Source organism: Cetorhinus maximus, chromosome 6 (assembly GCF_964194155.1).
Source record: "Cetorhinus maximus chromosome 6, sCetMax3.hap1.1, whole genome shotgun sequence".
Lineage (NCBI taxonomy): Eukaryota > Metazoa > Chordata > Chondrichthyes > Lamniformes > Cetorhinidae > Cetorhinus > Cetorhinus maximus.
This window is the reverse complement of record NC_135884.1, coordinates 153,299,390-153,317,379: the sequence shown is the minus strand read 5'-3', so window position 1 is coordinate 153,317,379 and position 17,990 is coordinate 153,299,390. Positions and strand designations below refer to the sequence as shown.

The 17,990-nt window shown below is 44.2% G+C and overlaps 1 protein-coding gene across 2 annotated transcripts in view; it reads left to right on the top strand.

Annotated features, from left to right (window-relative positions):
* dync1li2 (dynein, cytoplasmic 1, light intermediate chain 2) overlaps nucleotides 1-17,990 on the top strand; it is a 96,898-nt gene that overhangs the window by 68,988 nt on the left and 9,920 nt on the right. Inside the window, exons 10-11 of one of the 2 annotated variants that reach the window (XM_078544664.1) lie at nucleotides 759-800; nucleotides 4,733-4,835. In XM_078544664.1, coding sequence (XP_078400790.1) covers nucleotides 759-800; nucleotides 4,733-4,835 — 145 coding nt within the window. The remainder of the gene's footprint in view (nucleotides 1-758; nucleotides 801-4,732; nucleotides 4,836-17,990) is intronic. The other variant, XM_078544665.1, reaches the window with a different exon arrangement.

The window sequence follows — 17,990 nt, the reverse complement described above, 5'->3', positions numbered from 1 at the left end:
TGGATGAGACCTTAAACTGAGGCTCCCTCTTACCTGCTTGTGTGGAAGTAAAAGATCCCATGGCACTTTTTCGAGCAAAGGAGTTCTTCCTATTGCCCTGGCCAACATTTATCCCTCGACCAACATCACATCTGGTCATTATTACATTATAAGAAACGTAGCAGCTAATTTGTACGGTAACAGTGACTGCACTTCGTTGGTTGTAAAGTGCTTGGAGATGTCTAGTGGTCATGAAAAGCACGATTATAAATAAAAGTCTTTCTTTTTTTCCACTAGAAGACATTATTATTTGGGTTTTTATGATAATCCAATAGCTTCATGATCACTTTCACTGATATCAGTTGTTATGTTTTGAACTGAAATCATATTCTTAAACTGCCCATGGTGCAATTAGAACTCTTGTTCTCTGTATTATTAATCTGGGCTGTGGATGCTGGTCCAGTAACATAGCCACTGTGTTAGCATACCCCAATATTATGGCTTTGAACTTTGCAATGCTTCATGTCACCAATAAAAGTAGATGGAATTAATCATTTTCTGCCCTTTTCTTCCAAACCATTCCCCAAACCCAAACCTGCAAAATGTAATTGCACAGAAAAATCACTGGCTTCATCTGTCCCAAACCTTGGCCTTTGCAGGAACACAAACTGATGGATGACTTGATAAAAGCTGTAGTAAGGTTTCCAGTTTTTCTCTGTGGTGAGACAGTGTCTCCCTTTTCAGATGTATTCTAACATTGCCTACCCTTTCTCTTGCAGTCTCTTCTTGCCAAACAGCCTGCCACTCCTTCAAGACCTGCCGTAAGTCTGAACAGAAGAGCTTGAACTGTCTGAAACAAAAACTTGTTTAATTTTTTTTTAAACCAAAAAGTCTATGTTCCTCTGGACTCATCCCAATGAGAAAAGAGACCCCTCTGCACAGAAGTGGTGCACCTGAAGGTGCCTGTACATTTGTGCTGCTTTATAATTTGGGTTTGAGGAGGCCAATATCTGAGTTCCCTATCTCGCCAGCAGGCTTACAGGCAAGAGTCTTAAGTCCCCAGTGCAAGCAGGAAACTCAGGTTTAGCAGTGTAAGAGGGGGATGGCTCTCAGACTCCTGGACTCTCAGGTGCGATATAAAAGCAAGTTAAGTTGCTCCTCCTTGGTTCCTCTTGCATTGGAGAACTGCCAGTTGTAGAGGCAGCCTGAGAATGGATGAAACTCCTGACTTGATGCTTGGGTGCAGTGTTCTCGTACAGTGTGGCAGAGCTGACTATTGACATTGCTGCAGCAGGACTTCAGAATGTCACTTGGATGAGCTCTGCCAGGAGAGGAGCCAGGAACTTGAATCCCCCTCATATTTATACTGCAGACCAGCTACAATGCACCTCCGGCATCAGCAGGGCAATAACATGCAGCTGGCATCAAAGAGTTATTCTTACCCCAGACCTTAATGCTTTTTGAGGGGTTGGTGTGGGGTGGGGGGATGGAGGTGGGGAACACGATGCAGAAGATTCATAAATGTCAACATTATGAAAGCTGTTTGAGTTATTGCTGAAGGAGGCCATTCAGCCCATCATGTCTGTGCTGACTTTGCGAGAGCAATCCAATCCTGCTGTTCCCTTCTTTCCCCTTTGCTCGTACCTTCCTCCATTTCAAAAACTTATCCAGTTTTCCCTTAAAAGGATGCAACCTCAACCTTCCTCAACCTCCCCCTGTGTCAGAGCATCGCACGCTCCAATGCTCTGAAGAAATTTCTCCTGTCTTCCCTCGCTGTCTTAGGGACTACTTTAGGTTGGTGATTCCCAGCCATAATTCCCCATCTAGAATAAATAGGCTTTCCCTGTTCACTACATTGAAACTCTGCAGCTTTAAACCCCCTTGCAACCTCTTAACTTTCTCGGCTCCCACGTAAAGGGTTAGAATTTCTTGTCTTATAGAAGATAGACTTGCGTTTATATCTTCAGGACTTCACAAAGCACTTTACAGCCAATGAAGAGCATTATACTGTAGGAAACACGGCAGTCAATCGGTATATTGGAGACTGAGTTCAAATCCCACCATAGCAGCTGGGGAATTTAAATTCAGTTAATTTAATAAATATGGACTAAAAAGCTAGGATCAGTAATGGTGACCATGAAAGTATCAGAGTGTCGAAAAGCCCACCTAGTTCACTAATGATCTTTAGAGAAGGACATCTGCAGTCCTTGCCCAATCTGGTCTATGTGTGACTCTAGTCCCACAGCAAGGCAGTTGTCTCTAAACTGCCCTCTGAAATGGTCAGCATGCCACTCAGTTGTCTTCAAGAAGGTGGCTCACCAACATCTTCTCAGGGGCAATGAGGGATGGGCAATAAAAGCTGTCCTTACCAGCAACGCTCACATCCTGAGAATGAATAAAATAAAGAATTACTTACAGCAAAATCCGACAAACAATGAGATAATGACCTGACAATTTGTTTTTGTGCTGTTAGTTGAAGGATAATTATTGGCCCCAGGGCACTGGGATGAACTCACCTACTTTTTCATGTCTGCCTGAATGAACAGGCAGGGTCTGTTTTTAATGTCTCATCCAAAAGATGGCATCTCTGGCAGTGCGGCATTCCCTCAGTACTGCACTGGCACAAACCACTTAATAGGATGAAATGAGAATAAATTGAAATCCTGTGCACTGCTCTGTTTTGGCAAGAGATTAAATTATTGATCGAATAGGAAAACTGGCAGACAAACTTAGCAGGAAATAAAACTTGGCAAAAAGAGATTGCAAGATGCAAGATTGCATTCATTGCTTGTGACCTTCTGCACCTGAGCAAAATGGAAAAGCCACAATTTGCATTTCACTGCCTGTATGGATGATAAAAGCAGATTCCATTGTAAGTTTCAAAACAAATTAGGTATATATTTGATAAGGAAAAAAGTTCAAGACTAGGGGGAAAGAGATGGGGGGAACTAATTGGATGGCTCTTTCAAAGCTCTGCAGTCCTGCCACATCCATTCATAAATGGCGGTGGACAATTAAACAACTCACTGGAGGAGGAGGCTCCACAAATATCCCCATTGTCAATGATGGAGAAGCCCAGCACATCAGTGCAAAAGATAAGGCTGAAGCACTTGCAAGAATCTTTAGCCTGAGTGGATGATACATCTCAGCCTTATCCAGAGGACCCCACCATTACAGATGCTAGTCTTCAGCAAATTCGATTCACTCCACATGATGTCAAGAAACAGTTGAAGGCACCGGATACTGCAATGGCTATGGGCCCTGCCAATATTCCGGTAATAGTGCTGAAGACTTGTGCTCCAGAACTTGCCGCGCCCCTAGCCAAGCTGTTCCAGTACAGCTACAACACTGGCATCTACCCGGCTATGTGGAAAATTGCCCAGGTATATTCTGTCCTCAAAAAGCAGGACAAATCCAACCCCGCCAATTATTGCCCCATCAGTCTACTCAATCATCAGTAAAGTGATGGAAGGGGTCAACAACAGTGTTATCAGCATAGAAATAACCTGCTCACTGATGCTTAATTTAGGTTCTGCCAGGATCACTCAGCTCCTGACCTCATTACAGCCTCGGTTCAAACATGGACAGAAATGTTGAACTGGTGAGGTGAGGGTGTCTGTCCTTGACATCAAGGCTGCATTTGACAGAGTGGCACACAGTGTGTCAAGGAGCCCTAGCAAAAGTGAAGGGAATCTGGGGTGAAAACTCTCCGCTGGTTAGAGTCATGCCTAGCACAAAGGAAGATGGTTGTGGTTGTTGGAGGTCAATCAACTTAATTATGAACATACAAACAAGGAGCAGGAGTAGTCCATTCAGCCCCTGGACCCTGCTCCACCATTTAATAAGATCCTGGCTGATCTGATAGTAACCTGAAATCTGCATCCCACCTACCGCCGATAACCTATCGCCCCCTTGTTTACCAAGAATCTATCCACCTCTGCCTTAAAATTATTCAAAGACTCTGCTTCCACCACCTTTTTGGGAAGAGAGTTCCAAAGACTCACGACCCTCAGAGTGAAAAAATTTCACCTCATCTCTGTGTTTTAAATGCGTGACCCCTTATTTTTAAACAGTGACCCTTGAGTTCCAGGACATCACTGCAGGAGTTCCTCAGGGTAGTGTCCGAGGCCCAAACATCTTCAGCTGCTTCATCAATGACCTTCCTTCCGTCATAAGGTCAGAAGTGGGAAAATTTGCTGATGATTTCACAATGTTCACCATTCGTGACTCCTCAGATACTGAAGCAGTCCCTGTCGAAATGCAGCAAGAGCCGAACAATATCCAGGCTTGGGCTGACAAGTCCAAGTAACAATCACACCACAAGTGGCAGGCAATGACCATCTCCATCGAGAGAGAATCTAACCATTGCCTCTTGACGTTCGATGGCATTACCATTGCTGAATCCCCCACTATGAACATTTGGGGGTTACCATTGACCAAAAAAAGAGCCAGCGTGCTTATGATAGGCTGAATGACCTCCTTCTGTGCTGTATGATTCTATTGTAGTCTGGCAGTCAGGAAGACCTGAGCTGGAAGGTCATCTTTGTGGGTTATGTAAAGTCAGTTCTGGGTTTGATGAGTTTACGAACATCACAAGGAGAAGAAGCTGCTTGCGCATTAAGGCCGACTCAAAATGCCAGATGTGGGGGAAGTATCCCAGCAGTGTGGTTTTGCTCATGTTATACTTTTGCCAAATATATTAATGCATTTAAAGTCACACCTGAGTGACCTGTTTTACTGTGCTTCCTCCAAGGACTCTCCAAGACAGCCAGGTGGCTCTCCCAGGACCCCAAGACAACCAGGTGGGACAAACATGGTAACTGCAGTCCCACCCATGACATCGGGAACTCCAAAAGGTGAGTGCTGTAGGCCACAGGTGATTTAGTATCTGTTGGTCACCCTGCTGAGAGGGGTAATACACATTCATTTATTTAATTAAATTTAAGAAAATTCACTTGGTATGGATCGCAAACTGAACAAAAGGAAAGAACGTGGCATTTATGTAGTGCCTTTCCTGCCTTCTGGATTTCCCAAAGTGCTTTACAACCAATGAAGTACTTGCAGTGTAGTCAGTATTGTAAATTGGTGACCTTTTTACACACAGCAAGATCCCGTAAACAGAAATGTGATAGCAACAAGATCTCTTTTTTTAATATTGATTGAGGGATAAATATTGGCCCAGGCACCAGGATATCTTTCCTGCTCTTCTTCAAAATAGTGTGACATGAACTGAGGCACTGCCTGCCCTTTCAATGTCTCATCGGGGGGGAAAAAAAAGCATCTCCAACAGCTCAGCACTCCCTCAGCACTTCATTGAGTGTGTCTGCCTAGATTTTGTGCTCCAATCTTTTGAGTGGAACTTGAAATCCAGACCTTTGGATTCGAGGGGAATGCTACCCACTGAACCATGGCTGACGCCACAAATCATTCAGCAAAGGCAATGTAAACCGACGACTAGCCCATCAGTAAAAGGCCAACGCTTTTCCATACAGTTATTCAGTGAGCACCTTCCCTCACTACCATTAGCAACCAGAACTGCAGCGCATCACTAAGGAATCCCACTACCACTACCTTGGGTATCCAAGGATGAGCAATAAATGTGGTATCACCCGTATCTTGATATAATAAAAAGAATTGTCTCTGGTTAATACATCCCAGTACAGGGTCCTGTATTCCCTTCACAATTCTCTCAAAATTTATACTTTTACTCTGTTCCCTTCCCTTTTGTTTATTTTCAAACTTATACTACCTGTTTCACCCAAACCCCCATTCCAGACTTAGTAGTTTAAAGTTCTTGTGACTGCCCTTTCTTTCCTTTCCGTTAGGATCCTGGTCCCAGCTCGGTTCAGGTAGAGCATGTCCCAACAGTACAGCTCCTTCCTGTCCCAGTACTGGTGCCAGTGTCCCATGAAATGGAACCCCTCTCCCACAACACTTCTTCAGCTGCAACATGCCCACCTGCTCAGTCTGCCAATCCTTACTGTAAGTTGCACGTGGCTTGGGTAATAATCAAGAGATGAAAACCTTTGCAGTCCTATTCTTTAATTTAACTCCTAGTTCCTGATACATTTCAAGCAGGACTCCTTACCTACAATTTGGTTGGCCTCAACATGGATCGCAATGACTGAATCCTCCCCATCCCTCTCCAGAGAAATTCAAGACAGAGATATTTACCCAGATGTGTTTGCAAAGTCCCACATGCTGCAACCCAGACACTGATATATCGTAGTCCAGATTATTTGTATCTACTTATTAGTTTTTTTCCTGCATTAAACAGTAGCCAAAGATATTAAATACTAATTGCATGAAGTTTGCACGAACCAATATAAGTCTTTGGAAGCAAAAAAGCAAGAGCTTCCCCTTCTGCACCAAATTCCAACTTGCACCAAATTCCTGAGTTTTGAGCACTCTTTATGTTGTATTCTTCACAGTCAATCTGAGAGATCACTCTGTGCGTTAGCAGACACTGCTTACTTTAGACATCCTTACAAGCCACAACCAATTTACAAATACTGAAAGGTTCCTGCATGCAGTAAGTAGCACCTATTTGGGTGAGGTGAGAGTGACTGCCGCTGACATCAAGGCAGCATTTGACCGCGTGTGGCACCAAGGACCCCTAGCAAAAGTGGAGTCAATGGGAATCGGTGAAAACTCTCCACTGGTTGGAGTCATACCTAGCACAAAGTAAGATGGTTGTGGTTATTGAAGGTCAGTCATCTCAGCTCCAGGACATCACCGCAGGAGTTCCTCAGGGTAGTGTCCTCAGCCCAAGCATCTTCAGCTGCTTCATCAATGACCTTCCTTCCATCATAAGGTCAGAAGTGGGCATGTTCGCTGATGATTACACAATGTTCAGCACCATTTGTGACTCCTCAGATACTGAAGCAGTCCTTGTCCAAATGCAGCAAGACCTGGACGATATCCATGCTTGGGCTGACAAGTGGCAGGCAATGACCATCTCCAACAAGAAAGAATCCAAATATCGCCTCTTGACATTCAATGGCATTACCATCACTGAATCCCCCACTATCAACACCCTGGGGGGGAGCGGTTATGATTGACCAGAGACTGAACTGGACTAGCCATATAAATACTGTGGCTACAAGAGCAGGTCAGAGGCTAGGAATCATGTGATGAGTAACTCATCTCCTAACTCCCCAAAGCTTGTCCACCATCTATAAGGCACAAGTCAGGAGTGTGATGGAATACTCCCCACTTGCCTGGATGAGTGCAGCTCCCAAAACACTAAAGCTTGACACCGTCAAGAACAAAGCAGCCCACTTGATTGACACCACATCCACAAACATTCACTCCCTCCACCACCGACGCACAGGAGCAGCAGTGTGTACCATCTACAAGATGCAATACAGGAATTCACCAAGAATTACTTAGACAGTACCTTCCAAACCCACGACCACCACCATCTAGAAGGACAAGGGCAGCAGTTGGATGGGAACACCACCAGCTGGAAGTTCCCCACCGAGCCACTCACAATCCTGACTTGGAACTATATCGCTGTTCCTTCACCATCGCTGGATCAAAATCCTGGAACTCCCTCTCTAACAGCACTGTGGATGTACCTACACCACATGGACTGCAGCGGTTCAAGAAGGCAGCTCACCACCACCTTTTCAAGGGCAATTAGGGATGGGCTATAAATGCCGGCCCGGGCAGCGAAGCCCACATTCCATGAATAAATTTTTTTTAAAAACACTTGCATCTAAAAAGGAAAATACTGCGGATGCTGAAAATCTGAAATAAAAACACAAAATCCGGGAAAAATTCAGCCGGTCCGGCAGCTTCTGTAGAGAGAGAAAGTATTAATGTTTCGAGTGCGTTATGACCCTTCAGCTCTGTGGAAAAGTCATACGGACTTGAAATGTTGCTGTCTCCACAGGTGCTGCCAATCTGATTTTCTCCCCGCCCCCCCCAGCATTTTCTGTTTTTATTAAGCGCTTCCCTCTGATTGACAGTTAATTTTTCTGGTGTGCAGTTTGTGCCAACTGGATTGCAGTTTTAAAGTTCTAAGTTAAATTCAAAATGTTAAACTGAATTTCAGTTTGATAAATGGGTCATTTTAAGGTTGGGACTAGTGCTGGGCCTCAACTATTTGTAATCTATGTTAATGACATGGATGAAGGGGTCAAGTGTAGATTCACCAACTCCCGGGAGGGAAAAGATAAGGGACATTTGTATTTGGGTTTGCTGGTGGGGGCGGGGGGGCGGGGTGGGGGGGTGGGGGGGGCGGTGTTGCTGCTGGGCCTTCCGCTAGATGAACTCCCCCTATTCCATATCAGAATTCCAGGAAAAATGGCGCCCCAGGAGGAAATGCTACAGGACACAGGACAATTATGTTAAAAATGGCACGGTCCCATAAAATACAGAATGGTTGGGCATTCTGTCCGAGTATTATAGCCAAGTTTGCTGACAATGCAAAGATAGGAAAGCAGGCTGAGAGGATGACACAGTTTGCAAAGGGATGCAGATAGATTAAGCAGGTGGCAAATATTTGCTAGGTGGAGTATAATGTGGGAAATTGAGGTTTTCCACTTTGGTGGGAAGAATAGAAAAGCAGAATATTATTTAAATGGAGAGATTGCAGCATGCTGCAGTACAGAGGGATCTGGGTCTCCCTGTACATGAATTTCAAAGAGCACATGTAGGTGCAGTCAGTAATTCGGAAGGTAAGTGGAAGGTTGGCCTTTATTGCAAGGGAGATGGAGTATAAAAGTAGCTAAGTCTTGTTACAACATGTACAGAGCATCGGTGAGACCACACCTGAAGTACTGCGTGACAGTTTTGGCCTCCTTATTTAAGGAGGGATATACTTGCATTGGAAGCGGTTCAGGAAAGGCTCACTAATTTGATTTCTGGGGTGAAGGGGTTGTCTTATGAGGAAAGGTTGAGCAAGTTGGGCCTATACTCTTTGGAGTTTGGAAGGATGATAGATGATATTGAAACAAAACGGCTCTATAGGGTAGATGCTGAGAGGTTCTTTGCTCTCGTGCGGTATCTAGTACTAGACACGTTTTCAAAATAAGGGGTCTCCCATTTAAGACGGTGATGAGGAGGAATTCCTCCTGAGGGTTGTTAATCTTTGGAATTCTCTTCCCTAGATAACAGTGGGGAGGCTAGGCTATTGAATATTCAAGGCTGAGTTAGACAGATTACTGATTGATAAGGGAGTCAAGAGTTATGGGGACAGACAGGAAAGTGGAGTCAATGTCACAATCAGATCAGCTTTGATGTTATTGAATGGCAGAGCAGGCTTGTGGGGTCAAATGAACTACTCCGACCATTCCTTATGTTCTTATCTGTGCTGAGAATTCTCTCTCTACATTCCTGACTTGTGCACTGTCTTTTACATTGCATTCTTTTCATGATCATTCTGTGTGACCACTGTCGTGTACAATTTGTGAACCTTCAAAAGGAAAAATGAAAGTTTACCTTAGGATTATATCTTAGCCACAGATCCTGGGGAAGCTTAAAACTGAGATAGGAAGATCCAATGGGACTTTAAATGAAATATCCAGAATTCTAACGAATGCAGGTAAATTTAATCCCAATGTGTTTGACAAATCTATAAACTCTAATTAGGGAGAAGTGGGGGCAGGGGAATGGGGGTGGGGCGGGGGAATGGGGGAGGGGGGGTGGTGGGAGGGAGTGGCCTGGGTGATGGATGCAGACTTCAGCTTGGAAGAAGGAATTGGACTGGTGGTTTAGATTTTGCTGCTTCTGACTTAGCACATGGGAGAGTCTCTCTGTGACCGAGAAAGATAAACGCCTAATTAGGAAGGATTAACGAAGAGAGAGGATCAAATGCTACTTTTTTAACTTTGTGGCCAGTTACATGGACTCTGGATGCTGCAAGTTCCCTCAGCTACTAAATCAATCCCTTGCATCTATTTTGGAAAAAAATGAAAAGCTCACCACACTCTGCTGTTTATTGACCTGATTGAACTCTGTCAGGATGGAGCCTATACTTCCAGAGCACTTGGGAGACTGATTGCAGCTGTAATACTGCATGGAGTGAGCGCTTAACTGTGATTAAATAACTTGCAGGTGTGACAGTGCAATTCACCTGCTTTAGATCAGATTTCACTTGAGTAAAGCGTGGGAAGATGAATCTTTGTGCAATCAAGTTTTTGTGAGTGAATGTAAACTTGCTTGCGTGAGACTCTGAATTCAGCAGTAATTATCACAATCTCTGAGAGCTACTGCAGAGTTTAAAATCAATGACTCTTGAGCCTGCAGGTAGGAAGGCGAGTGCTAGATGGCACTCTTGTCTGGATTAAATGTAGCAAAACTGGTTTGGAGAAAGAGGACCTTTCTGAATAATAACCCTGGTCCAGATTTCCAAGCAGCGACAGTGTTTGTCAGATTGCTGCTTTGCTCATAAATTCGTAGACGCTGCACTGCATTTCCTCCTGGGCCTTTCCTGGAAATGTGGAGCACAGCGTCCCTCGGAACTCCATCAAAGTAGAGTAGAAGACAGCACATTCCTCTTTTAACAGCACCCAGCTGCCTTATGAGTAAGTTTAAAGATACAGTTTGAATGTCAGTGAATGGATGAGCAGGCGAGTGAGCTGGGTAGGGTGGCAGGTGGAGAGTTGGGTAACATAGTTTGAGAGGTCAGGGCGTGTGATTTGGGGGGTCAGTTGTGCAGTTACTCCGATGTTAGACTAAGTTTTAATCTATCTAACATTTCCTGTGTAACTATCCAGGCAAGTCCCATGGAACTATCCAAAGTCTCTCCCTCTAGCTCAGAGTCACAGACATTCGCGGATGGTCCTGGAGATCAGGGGAATTGCCCATTGGAAGTTGGAACTTTCCGGGCAATTGCCACAGGGGTGTGCATGTCAGAACTTCCACAGGGTCCCAATGCACATCTTCGGCCGTATGTCTGTTCTCCAATGACCTGGAGACCTGAAGATTTGGCCCCCTATTGCCAGCCTATTTCTGCTCTTGATTTCCACCTGAACAGGCAAGGAAGGTCTACTGTGCAGCTGAAGGACAGCACTTCTGACAATGCCGCACTCCCTATGTAAAGGACTGGCGTATCAGCCAAGATTAAACTCTAAAATTGCAGTTTAATTTTCAAATGCACAGTATGAAGCAAGCATGCTACCAACTGAATTTAGCTTCATTCAAACAGACATTCAAACCTTAGCAATTCTGAACTATCAACCTCACCAAGTTTCCTCAGCCATCACCCCCTGAGTTCACTCTCTTAATTGGTTCCTAATCTCCAATGTCTTCAGTTTAAAATTCACAGTTTTATGTTAAAATTCCTCCCTGACCTCTCCCCTCCCTGCATCTATAACCACTTCCAGCCTTACAACCATCCAAGATCTCGTTGTTCCTCCAAATCTGGCTATTTGGACATCCCCGATTTCCTTTGCTGCACCATTGGTGACCATGCCTTCAGCTGTCTAGACATTAAGCTCTAAAATTCCCTCCCTAAACCTCTCCACCTCTACTTCCCTCTTCTCTTTTAAGACCCTCATTAAAAGCTCATCCCTTAGCCAAGCTTTTTATAATCCCTCCTAATATGTCAACCTTTGGCTCAGTGTCAATTTTCTGTGAAGCAACTTGGGTGGTTCATAACATCATTAAAATCCGGTTATCTGGCCATCATCATGTTGCTATTTTTGGGAGCTTGCTGTGTGCAAATTGGCTGCTTTATTTCCTACATTATGATAATGGCTTCACCTTGTTATGATCCCAGCTGATGTTACTACTGGGCAAGTCAGATCCCAGGATGAAACCTGGTTTGATGGGTCTTAACTTTTTTTTTTAGAACCTGTGAAGGTAAGCTACTCAACAAATTCACAGGAGTCTGCTGATGAACTTTTAACAAAATAATAAAACATTTATTAAAAACAAGAAAAATGAATTCTGTTACACCAGACAATTGTCTGGAAAGATCGCTACACAAACACATGAAAATGATTCAAATATTCATGATTCCTTCACCCCAACTATGTCTTTACCGACACATACAAATTCAAAAAGATAAAACAATTTGCCATATCTATCCTATACTCTAATATTCAGGGCAAGTATACAGTACATGTGAACTAATTGGCGAACTGTGGTCAGACACCCTACCCTTCAAAGTAAATGACAGATGTGACGAAAGCAGATTCTATGGATTCCTCAACAACCCACCCAGATGCTTACCACACCGTGAGCTAGCTGGTCTCACTGAAACTCTTTCTTTCTCTCGAGAATTTCCACACTTGAAAAGAATTTGCCTTGGAATTTTCTCCAAAAGTCGCTCCCACTCGTTAGTTTCAACAAGAATCTACCTCCAATGTTTCAGTCTCTCCTTCCGAGGTTCCTTTCCCCTGGATCTCCATGTACACTCAAGCTTCACTTTCCAAGTTTCAGATCTTCCGGTACTTCGCTTCATCTGCTCCTCGCAGCTCTTTCTTTAACTTGGAGCCATTTTCACTGCCCCTGTCATTTATCTTGACTCTGGGATCTATCTCTGATCCATTTGTTGTCTCTGCCCGGTACTTTCTTCTGAGACCCCTTTCTGTCTCACTCTCTGGTTTGGGACCTCCTTCTTGGTTTGGGACCTTCTCCCTGTACCCCTCTGTGTCCTGCTCCCTGGGACGACACCTCTCAGATGGCGCCCCGTTCAGGTCATCTGACCTCCAGTTTTGTGCTGTTTCAGTTTTCTTCTTTATCTTCTTTGCACGTGCGCAGGGCCTAAAGATGGTGAAATCAACCAACTGTGCATGTGCGGCCATTCTCTGGCTGGCACATGCACAGAAGTCCTGGAGTTTCCGAGCTCCCAATTTAGCTAAGTATTTTTGTATTTCCTAACTACCATCAAAGAAGTGTTATGAGGTTAACAGTTTGGGAAGTCCTGAGGTTGTGTAAGGTGCTGTATAATGCAAGCTCTTTCCTTAAACTTGAGTCTGGAATATGTTTATCTTCTGTGAGATTATATTTCCAAGAAGCTTTTGAATAGCTTAGCCTAGAAGTGGTAAGGATTTTTTTTTTAATATATGTACACCTGAACCGCAGTCGCACTTTTTGCCTTCTGATCTTGTCATATGAACAGGTGTATTATTCCTATCGTCTCCTGTAACACGGTGCCATGACTTTTTTTTACATTCCTGCACAGGATGTGGGCGCCTCTGGCTGGGCCAGCATTTGTTTCCCATCCCTAATTGCCCTTGAGAAGATGCAGTCTGTGTGTTGTAGGAACTCTCACAGTGCTGTTAGGAAGAGAGTTCCTGGATTTTGACCCAGTGACAGTGAAGGAATGACGATATAGTTCCAAGTCAGGACGGTGTGCGACTTGAGGGGAGCTTGCAGGTGGTGGTGTTCCCATATATCTGCTGCCCTTGTCTTTTGAGGTAGTAGAGGTCGCGGGTTTGGAACGTACTATTGAAAGACCCTTGGTGAGATGCTGCAGTGCATCTTATAGATGGTACATTGCTGCCACTGTGTGTTGGTGGTGGAGGAAGTGAATGTTTGTGGATGTGGTGCCAATCAAATGGGCTGCTTTGTTCTGGATGGTGTCAAGCTTCTTGAGTGTTGATGGAGCCTCACTCGTCCAGGCAAGTGAAGAGTATTCTATCACACTCCTGATTTGCGCTTTGTAGATGGTAGACAGGCTTTGGGGGGGTCAGGAAGTGAGTTACTTGTTGCAGAATTCCCAAGCTCTGACCTGCTTTTGTAGCCACAGTATTTATATGGCTAGTCCAGTTCAGTTTCTGGTTAATGGTAACCCCCAGGTTGTTTATAGTGGGGGATTCATCAATGGTAATGTCATTGAATGTCAAGGGGGAGTAGTTGGATTCTGTCTTGGAGCCTGGCACTTGTGTGGGGTGAATGTTACTTGCCACTTATCAGCTCAAGCCTGACTATTGTCTGGGTCTTGTTGCATATGAACACAGACTTCTTCAATATCTGAAGATTCACAAGTGGTGCTCAACATTGTATAATCATCAGCGAGCATCCACACTTCAGACCTTATGATGGAGGGAAGGTCATTGGTGAAGTAGCTGAAGATGGTTAGATCTAGGACACTACCCTGAGGAAATCTTGCAGCGATGTTCTGGGACTGAGAGGATTGATCTCCCAATAACCATCTTCCTTTGTGCCAGGTATGACTCCAACCAGTGGAGTGTTATAGGAACAGGAGAAGGCCATTCAGCCCATCAAGCCTGCTCCACCAGCCAATAGGATTATGGCTGATTGAATACTTCAATGCCTTCCACACTATCCCCATAACCCTTTATGCTATCGTTAATCAGAAATCTATCAAACTCTACCTTAAACATACTCAATGACCGATCTTCCACAGCCCTCTGGGGTAGAGAATTCCAACGATTCGCAACCCTCTGAGTAAAGAAATTTCTCTTCATCTCGGCCCTACGTGGCTTCCCCCTTATTTTGAAATTGTGCCCCCTGGTTCTAGACTCCCCAACCACGGGAAACATTTCACCTGCATCTACCCTGTCTATCCCTTTAAGTATTTTGTAGGTTTCAATAAGATCGCCTCTCATTCTTCAAAACTCTAGAGAATACAGGCCCAGTTTGCCCAATCTCTCTTCATAAGCCAGTCCTGCCATCCCCAGAACAAGTATGGTGAACCTTTGTTGCACTCCCTCTATGGCAATAATATCCTTTCTGAGGTAAGGGGACCAAAACTGCACACAGTACTCCAAGTGCAGTCTAATCAAGCTTCTATACAGTTGAAGCGAGACTTCACTATTCCTGTACTCAAATCCTCTTGTGATAAAGGCTAACACTCCATTAGCCTTCATAATAGCCTGCTGCACCTGCATTTAACCTTCAGTGACTTATGGACAAGGACACCCAGGTCCCTTCGTACATCTACGCTTTCTAATCTCACCATTTAGGAAATACTCTGCACATCTGTTCCTTCTACCAAAGTAGATAACCTCACATTTTTGCACATTATATTCCATCTGCCATGTTCTAGCCCACTCATTAAGCCTGTCCAAATCTTCCCCTCAACATACATTCCCGTCTAACTTTGTATCATCCGCGAACTTGGAAATATTGCATTTGGTCCCCACATCCAAATCATTGATATATATTGTGAACAGCTGGGTCCCAAGTACTGATCCTTGCAGTGCCCCGCTATTCATAGCCTGCCAAGTGAGAATTACCCATTTATTCCTACTCTCTGTTTTCTGCCTGTTAGCCAATCCTTAATCCGTGCCAGTATATTACCTCCTATCCCATGTGTTTTTATTTTGCTAATCAACCTCCTGTGGGGGACTTCATCAAAAGTCTTTTGAAAATCCAAGTATACTACGTCCATTGATTCTCCTTCATCAATTTTATTAGTGACATCCTCAAAAAACTCCGAGTTCGTCAAGCATGATTTCCCTTTCGCAAATCCATGCTGACTATGCCCAATCAGATAATGATTATCCAAGTATCCATTTATCACATCCTTTATAATAGATTCTAGCATTTTCCCTACTAATGATGTAAGGTCCGTAGTTCTGTTTTCTCTCTCCCTCCCTTCTTAAATAGTGGGGTGACGTTTGCTACCTTCCAATCTTCAGGAACCATTCCAGAATCTATAGAATTTTGGAAAATGATCACCAATGTTTCCACTATATAGCAACCTCTTTCAACACTCTGGGGCGCAGAATATCAGGTCCCGGGGACTTATCAACCTTCAGTCCCATTAATTTCTCCAATACAACCTTCTTTCTTATACTAATTTCCTTCAACTCATCATTCTCCCTCGTCCCTTGGATCTCCTAATCTGGGAGATTTTCTGTATCTTCTTCAGTGAAGACAGACACAAAGTAACCATTTAGCTTCTCTGCCATTTCTCTATTTCCCATTATAAATTCTCCTGACTCTGTCTGTAATGGACCCACATTTGTCTTAGCCAAACGTTCCCTTTTTATATACCTATAGAAGCTTTTACACTCCATTTTTACGTTTTTTGCTAGATTGCATTCATATTCTATTCTCCTTTTCTTTACCAGTTTCTCGGTCTTCCTTTGCTGTATTCTAAAAACCTCCCAATGCTCAGGTTTACTACTGGCAACTTTATAAGTCTTTTCTTTTAATTTTATACAATCCTTCACTTTCTTTGTCAGGCACAGTTGACTAACTTTATTTTGTGTTTTTGCACCTTGACTGAATGTATAGGTGCTGTAAGCTATGTAATAGTTCTTTGAAGACTATCCATTGCCTATGTAGTCATACGTTTTCATGTATTTTCCCCATCCACCTCAGCCATTTGTCCCTCATGCTTTCATAATTTCCTTTATTCAACTTTAACACCCTTGCTTCAGAGTGAACTACATCACTTTCAGACATAATGTAAAATTCTATAATACCATCCCTAAAGCTTCTTTTACAACAAGATTATTAATTAGTCCTTTTTCATCACATAACACTAGATCTAAAATAGCCTAACCTCTAGTCGGCTCCTCAACATACTGCTCTGGAAAACCATCCCTAACACACTCCAGAAACACAGCTTCCACAGCATTAGTGCTCAGTTGGTTTACCCAGTCTATATGCAGATTGAAGTCACCCATGATTACTGTATTGCCCATGCTACATGTTTCACTAATCTCCTGATTAATACCATGCCCCACATTACCATTACTATTTGGTGGCCTATAAACAACTCCAACCAATGTCTACTGCCCTTTGCTGTTTCTTAGCTCCACCCAAACAGATGCCACACATTGTCCTTCTGATCTGAGATCCTCTCTTACTAATGCACTGATCCTATCCCTTATTATCAGCGCAACTCCACCTCCTTTCCCTTCTTGTCTGTCCTTCCTAAACATCAAATATCCTTGAACATTCAGTTCCCAGCCTTGGTCACCATGCAGCCATATTTCTGTAATGGCAATTATATCATAACCATTTACCTCTTTGTGCCCTTAGATCATCTACCTTAGTGTGAATGCTGCGTGCATTCGGGTGGAGTGCCCTTAACTTTGTCTTTTTGACATCATTCCGCATTTGAAGCATACTCAATGCTCTGCTTTGTTTCTCTTGCCTTCTAGTCTCACTACTTCCTGTTACCAGCATTAGTTCCTTCCCTTAGGTTCCCACTCCCTCTGACAAGCTAGTTTAAACCCACCCCAACAGCACCAGCAAATCTCTCTGCGAGCATATCAGTCCAGGTCCTGTTAAGATGTAACCCGTCCGGCTTGTACAGGTCCCATCTGCCCCAGAACCGGTCACTATGCCTCAGAAAACTGATGCCTTTCCTCCTACAATTCTCCAGCCACGTATAATCGATCAATCCTCCTATTCCTATGCTCACTAGCATGTGGCACTGGGAATAATCCTGAGATTACTGCTCTGAGGCCCTGTTTTTTAATTTACTTTCTAACTCCCTGAAATCTGCTTTCAGGGCCTCATCCCTCTTCCTACCTATGTCGTTGGTAACAATGTGGACTACGACTTCTGACTGATTCCCCATGCCCCTGAAGGATGTCCTGTAGCCGCTCAGTGACATCCTTGACCCTGGCACCAGGGAGGCAGCACACCATCTTGGAGTCACGTTTACTGCTGCAGAAACGCCTGTCTGGTCCCCTGACTATGGGACCCCCTTTCACTATTGCCCTTCCATTCTTCTTCCTCCCCCACCTGTACAGCTGACCCACCTGTGGTGCCACAAGCTTGGCTCTGGCTGTACTCCCCTGAGGAGCCATCGCCCTCATTAGCACCCAAAATGGAAAATCAATGAGCAAGCAGGATAGACTCAGGAGACTCCTGCACTACCTGCCTGGTTCTCTTAGGCTGCCTGACCATTCCCCATTCCCTCTCTGGCTGTGTGTTTCTGACCTGTGGTGTGACCATCCCCCTAAACGTGCAATCCATGTAGTCCTCTGCCTCATGGATGCACAACAGTGACTCCAGCTGCCGCTCGAGCTTGTGCAGCTGGTGACACTTCCCACAGATGTTTTTGGGACATATGGTGTGTCCACGAATTCACGCATGCTGCAAGATGTACACTCCACTTGGCTGAG